The 7177-nt window shown below is 37.1% G+C and overlaps 1 protein-coding gene across 4 annotated transcripts in view; it reads right to left on the reverse strand.

The window, feature by feature from the left end:
* The window catches only part of LOC127636008 (serine/threonine-protein kinase DCLK1-like), a 51588-nt gene extending 44677 nt beyond the window's left edge, over positions 1–6911 (reverse strand). For all 4 annotated transcript variants that reach the window (XM_052116354.1, XM_052116358.1, XM_052116353.1 and 1 more), the window contains exons 1-3: positions 6729–6911; positions 6096–6480; positions 4811–5154 (exon numbers count right to left, since the gene is read on the reverse strand). In XM_052116354.1, coding sequence (XP_051972314.1) covers positions 4811–5154; positions 6096–6453 — 702 coding nt within the window. In that variant the 5' untranslated portion in view covers positions 6454–6480; positions 6729–6911. The remainder of the gene's footprint in view (positions 1–4810; positions 5155–6095; positions 6481–6728) is intronic.
* Between the last annotated feature and the right edge of the window lie 266 nt (positions 6912–7177).

A 7177-nucleotide genomic window follows, 5' to 3' on the forward strand; every position in this document is an offset into this window, starting at 1 on the left:
TGGAATGAATGTTCTATTCAAAACAGCAGGTGACAGAAATCTAAAAATATATTATTTTCATTCATTCTACAGTAAAAATTCAGAGAAACATTTTATGATATGTGAGATGGAATAAGGCCTTGCTCATCTTTTTCTGACCTCATTATACAGGTTATCAGAAAAGTGTCAGGAAACTCAGAGATCCAGGCAAAGACCCAAAAACTCAATCAAGAGCTCTTTGGATACATTCACATTTCATTTACACATAGAGACACAGGCTATGCATCTGAAATATATTCTAGCATCTGGCATCTATTTTTAAGATCATAAAGGGTGCTGAAAAGGCATCAGAAGGCAGGTGTTGGCTCTATGGTATAGAAAACAGACTAATCTCACCGTGAATTCCTAAATTCGAAGCACTTCCCTCAGTGTCCAAAGCGTATTTTTTTATTTTTTTTTTTAATGTATAGGAACATGTGAGCTCAAGTTTTCTGGGTGAAATGCACACAGAGGGGCCCTAAAAGCAGGTTGTAAAGTGAGTGTATTGAGCTGTAAAGGATGTTATACAGTGCAGAGCGTTTCATATTTTATTATCCCTAACCCCAGATTTTTCCCTGTCAGCATTCACTTTTGGGTAAACCATCCCTTTAATGAAACATTAACACAGCAGAAAAATCCAAAGTTTACAAAGTATAATCTAAACTATTCTAAAACCACTAGTCTATTGAGTAATTATATACTGGCAACAATACATCCAACTCACACACCAGAATAAACAGATTTACAATATGATTTTAAATGTACATGGATTTTATCAAGTTTCTTAGGGTCTTTTCTTCAATCTAAGTTTTGTAAACAACATCAACCCACTGTATAAAGGCTGCAATTATGTGGTACAATAAAGACTAAAGGGATGAGCCTATTATGATGAAGATATCACAGGATTAGTAGTTATTATGAATTACTGTATGGGTTTCATTGCTCAATTACATCAACCTTTAACAATTCCCTTTACAAGAAATATCATCAATCACCTGCACAGTCAGATTTACTTAAAACATCAAAGTAAGAACTGCAACAAAAATATTGGCACAAGCCGCTTCCACGCCTGAATTCTGTATTCAAAAGGACCTGCTTGATCTTTCATACAGAAACTGGACAATAAAGATGATGATTCATTTTTACTACTTTATTATTGTTCCCCTTTCCATATTCCATTTCACTTAAATGACCTGTGCTCATGTGTTTTCGCTAAATAACCCAAACAGATCTTTCATGATCTCTATTGATGTTCCCACTGTCTCTTCTGTTGCTTTTGTTTATAATTGTACAGTCGGCACAGAATCATGGGGTGGGACAGTTGAGTCTGGCCAGGGTAGTTCATCAAACAACTCCCTCAGGCCCAATCAATCCCTATTCTAAAATTAGCAATGTCCATAATGCTCTTAATTCATCTGGATGGTGAACACGGCTGTGATGGACAACTGTAATATCAGACACACATGAAAGGATTGTTCCAGGTTCAATGCAAGTTTAGCTCAATAGACAGCATTTGTGGCATTATGTTGATTACCACAAAAAATTACTTAAACTCGGCTCTCGCTAATAAAAATAAATAAATAAACAAATAAAAGCAAAAATCGCAGTTAGTGTAAGGTACAATACCTAAAATGGATGTGAAAGGGGACAGTCCATAAACATTCAAACAGACTGTTTTAAAAGGAGAACCACAAGACGTAAACATTATACATGTTAACATGATTTTAGTGTGATAAAATCGCTTACTAACCTTATCTGTGTCAAGTTATATCCAATATTACAACTTTGTTGTCATGATGACATAACGGTAAACCCTGTAATCCTGGTAAGTGATTTTATCTCTTAAAAATCATGAAGAACAGTGATTTTATCACACTAAAATAATATTAACACATATGATGTTTACATCTTGTCATTACATTTTTGAAACTATGAGTTTTTTACATTTATGGATTGGCTCCTTTCACTTCTGTTGTATGTACTGTACCTTACCGTAATTACGTAATTGCTGACGAAGCAAAATCATTTTCTGTGGTAATCATCATTTTGCCACAAATGCTGCATATTGTGTTTAACTTGTATTGAACCCACACTTTTTTTTTTAATACCACAGAGAATTTTGTAGGAGCTATCTATACTGAATCGTATTTAAAGGGATTGTTCACATCATTTACTCACCTTCATGCTATCCCAGATGTGTATGACTTCATTCATCAAAACAAAAGCAAAGATTTTTAGAAGAATAACTCAGCACTGTAGGTCCATACAATGCAAGTGAATGGCGATCAGACTTCTATAGCTACAAAAATCACATAAAGGAAACAGAAGTAATCCATAAAACTCCAGTGGTTAAATCCATAACTTCAGAAGTGATATAATAGGTACAGGTGAGAAACCGATCAAAATGTATGTCTAAATCTCCACTTTCACTTTCACATCTGAAAGTGAAAGATGAAGTGGAGATTTCGAGGAAAAATTACTATTGTTGTGTTTCCAACCGACACCTATTATATTGCTTCTGAAGATATGGATTTAACCACTGGAGTCATATGGATTACTTTTATGTTTCCTTAATCTGGGATGGCATGAGGGTGAAAAATTATGAGATAATCTACATTTTTGTGTGAACTACATTATACCTTTAAACTAATCCCATTACATATTTAAACAAATAAAATGACAATAAATAAATTCTGTTACTATACATGAAGTCATATTAACAAGTGCTTGCAAATACTGATAACTACAATAATGCAAAATGGCTGACAACACATTATGAAACAACCCTTCTTACATGCTCCTGAGTTTTTCTGATTCAAGGTGAATCGGAGGGCTTTTCAAAGAGAAAAGGCAAGGACACGGTTCAGTCTTCCTAAAGAGATCCTTTCTGTGTTGTGCAGTAGATCGGAGAGATATTAGCTCTATGTGCCGAATAATTAGTGTTTTATGAATTTTAGCTAAATGGCACCTCCTTATTTGCATCTTTTATCTGGCTGATCAATGATGTGTGCAGAGATGTCTGTGGCGGTACAGAGATGTTATTTGCAATTCAGTTCATATGATCGAGACAAAATTTGTTTGTATATGTTCATGTATGTCAGAGTGTGTCCTTCTATCATTCTGTATGTGTGGGGTGGGAACAGCTGTTTCAGAGCAGCTCAGAAAGGTGGGAGGAATTTAAATGAGAGCAGAAGCCAGAGTTATTTCTGTATACTCTGAGATACTGATTCTCTGATTTCGAGTGTGCGTGGGCACAGACACAGATTTCCATTCATAAACTACACTAGTTCTCCTGTATGTACTGCTTCAGGTTAGGGGGAGTTTTTAGCTGTAGCATTTGATGCTCAAGTAATGAGATTTCATTATTTATTATGTAAGGCTTGTGGGATGGGGCATTTTTCAGAGTTTAAATAACAAAAGCCACATTGTTTTATTTCATGCACATTTCTTAAGGATTTACTTTGGAGAAATAGGGCAAAAGAGACAATTAAAGCCTTTGATGAATAAATATGTAATTTTAAGAGAAATCTAAAGATACAATGTTATTGTAGTTCCATATTTGAGTCACCTGATATAGTACAATCACATTGGGAGAGGAGTTTGGTTGTTGATAAATTATTAATTTCTAATGTTTCTATTTCTCTACACTGAAAAAATTGTAACCTATAAATGTGCTACATGTGTCAATATCTGTTAACTAAGAACAAAAAATAACTACAAGTATTTCGAGGGATAGTTCACCTGAAAATAAGAAATCTCTCACCCTCTCACCCTCATGCCATCCCAGATATTTATGACTTTCTTTCTTCCAAAGAACACAAATTAAGATTTTTAGAAGAATATCTCAACTCTGTTGGTCCATATAATGCAAGTGAATGGTGGTCAGAACTTTGAAGCTCCACATAAAGTCAGCAATAAAAGTAATCCATACTACTCCACTGGTTAAATTAATGTCTTCATAAGTGCTATGATAGGTGTGTATGGGAAACAGATCCATATTTAAGTCCTTTTTTACTTTAAATCTCCACTTTCACTTTCACATTCTTCTTCTTTTGTTTTCGGCGATTTGCTGTCTTCGTGCATATCGCCATCTACTAGGCAGCAAGGAGAATTTATAGAAAAAAGGACAGAAATATTTATCTGTTTCTCACCCAAACCTACATTATCACTGTAGTCTTATGGATTAATTTTATGCTGCTTTTATGTACTTTTTGGAGCTTCAAAGTTCTGGCCACCATTCACTTACATTATATGGACCTACAGAGCTGAAATATTCTTCTAAATATCTTCATTTCATTTCAGCAGTAGAAAGAAAGTCTAAAATGAAAGAAAGTGGGATGGCATTAGGGTGAGTAAATAATGGGATAATTTTCATTTTGGGGTGAACTAATACTTTATTACTAAATCAACTCAAAACTAATTTTAAGGGTTAAATCAAGTAGAAACAGCTCCTTGAGGTAAACATTTACTACTTGCAGGTTACTACTTTTTACAGTGTAGTGTGTCTGTTATCTGAAAACCCAATTAGCAATCTCATTAAATCCTCAAGTTTACTGTGCCAGGTCAGGAGGAGAGCTTACAAAACAAATTAAACTTAAGAAAATGCATTTGCTGTCTGAATTGAAATCATATGCATTATTCGCCTCTAGCCACAACAAAATGTAAAAAAAATCCACAGTAACACAACACAAAACCTATATCCTTCTTTCAGATCGCAAGAAACACTGAAATAGCACCAGAACACAAACATAGTACCAAGATTTCCATGAAACACTCATTAAGATCCTCTTACCTGTTTTCCCTCAAGGGTGTAGATCTTCTTGACAACCCCAGAGTCGAGCTTTATAGCATCTGTAATGTCAGTAAGAACTTGCTCATAGGAGTGGGCAGTCTTCTTGTTGAGCAGGATGCGAACTGCCTTCCGAGGCTTCACTCCACTGCGGATGACGGTGACCAGTTTGGGTCTGATGAAGTCCTTGCTCTCTTTGAACTGCGGCCTTGATTTGGAGCTGGCCAGAAAGGTGGGGCACTTGCTGGAGCCCAGGGCCCTCACATTCACTGACCAGTTAGGGTTGACATTGCTGGTGTAGTCGAGTTTCTTAAAGGCTTCGGTGGAGCCACAAACATAACTCTCACCTATGGAAAGAATGTAGTATAGAAAGAATGTAGTAACATGGTACAATATGTGTGAGATTCAATGACAAGTACATAACATTCTTTTCTAGGGATGAAAATCCAGAGGCAATCTATAGATTGAGCTGTCATCTCTGTTAAAATGTATTGATTTGAACTAGAAATGCAAATGCTCTGTGTCAGAATTAGATTTTGGTATGAGTGGCTATAATAAAGGCATATTTGGCAAAGTTTCTCAAAGCTGAAAAAAGTATTGTGTACATGTAAGAAAAGCCTGGAGAAGCCCATGCACACTTAAATGCTCATCGTTGAGTGCCCTAATTTTACATCATTGTCGTCACTTCTACTGCTCTACTTTTGAAAAGAGAAATTCCAAATGTATCCAAGCCATTAAGCAGCAATGGAGACTTCCAAGGAGATTTTTTATAAGTTTCTCATACAACAGCATGCAATCAGATTTTTTAAAAATGTAATATGTGTCATCTTCCCATATAAAATCTGATATACTGCATGGCAATATATGTAAAACACACACACACACACACATACTGTATGTACGCTACATGTACATACAGTACCGTATATAGAACATCAGTTTCAAAATACTGGCAATTTTATACATGTAACATATATTTTCCCAAATCATAGTGAGATTTAAATATGTACATGCCCAAATATCATCTGTCTATCTATCTATCTATCTATCTATCTATCTATCTATCTATCTATCTATCTATCTATCTATCTGTCTGTCTGTCTATCTGTCTGTCTGTCTGTCTGTCTCTGCCTGTCTGTCTGTCTGTCTGTCTCTCTGTCTGTCTGTCTGTCTGTCTCTCTGTCTTTCTGTCTGTCTGTCTGTCTGTCTGTCTATCTATTTTCAGCCATTCATCACATTATTGTGAGGGTTCTTCTATAGGTTTAAATCATTCCAGATAACGTATTACCTTCCATCAGCTGGTCTATACTGGTGATTTTCTTGGATCCATCAATTGCGTAGATGATTCGGACCCCTTGAGGCAGGTTGACATTGTCAGAAAGAGTGCGGGTCAGGTCGGCCAACAAAGCGTCAAAGGTTCTAATCCGGTCCGAAGAGATGGCATACACGATGCCGTTGAAGTACCGGTCACCATTGCGGTAAAAACGCACTTTTTTCGCCTTCTTCTCCGAGCTGATAGTCTTGAGAGTGCGCGTCCGGTACAGGCTGCAGTGGGCGCTGTGAGTGGGACTCATCAGCCCGTTCGCTCGAGCGCTGCTGCGGCTGTTGCGCTGAACTTTTTCCCTCTCGTCAAAATGTTCCTCCATTTCGTCCAGTCAAACGGCAAATTTGGGCTAATAATAATAATAATAAAAAAAAGTGTGGTAAGGAAATTAAGTTAAGTTAAAGTTAAGTTAAAAATTAGCTAGCATTTTTTTATTAATAGGAGCATTGGCTCCAGTTTGGCTGTTTCAATTCTATTATGCAACAAATAAGCTATTAAAAATGAATTGGAACTCGAATAAAAAAATGGCACGTTGTAACATACAGACTTGGGTCCGGTTTATCTACTTAAAGAGGAACAATAAACCTTTATACTTGCCAAAATGTGAAGAAGACAAAGATTTAGGGAATATTCAGGATTTCTTCTCAGATGTTGGGTTCTGCTGACAGGAGTCGTGATGTGAGTCCGACGCCTCCTTTGTTGTCCCGCAGAGGAGGCTGGTCGGTCGGCAGCTGCTGCGCGCGCTCTCTCTCTCTCTCTCTCTCTCTCTCTCTCTCTCTCTCTCTCTCTCTCTCTCTCTCTCTCTCTCTCTCTCTCTCTCTCTCTCTCTCTCTCTCTCTCTCTCTCTCTCTCTCTCTCTCTCTCTCTCTCTCTCTCTCTCTCGATCTCGAGGTGATTTACATTGGCCGGCTTCTTATCATTGAGATGCAGCCCCGCATCGCAAACCTGCAACAGCCATCCCTCCCCACTCACACGCACTCACACACCCCGCCCTGTTTATCTATGTTCTTGTGCTCCATAAAGTCTTTCTCGAAGCTCACGCATCT

The sequence above is a fragment of the Xyrauchen texanus genome, chromosome 43 (assembly GCF_025860055.1).
Source record: "Xyrauchen texanus isolate HMW12.3.18 chromosome 43, RBS_HiC_50CHRs, whole genome shotgun sequence".
NCBI lineage: Eukaryota > Metazoa > Chordata > Actinopteri > Cypriniformes > Catostomidae > Xyrauchen > Xyrauchen texanus.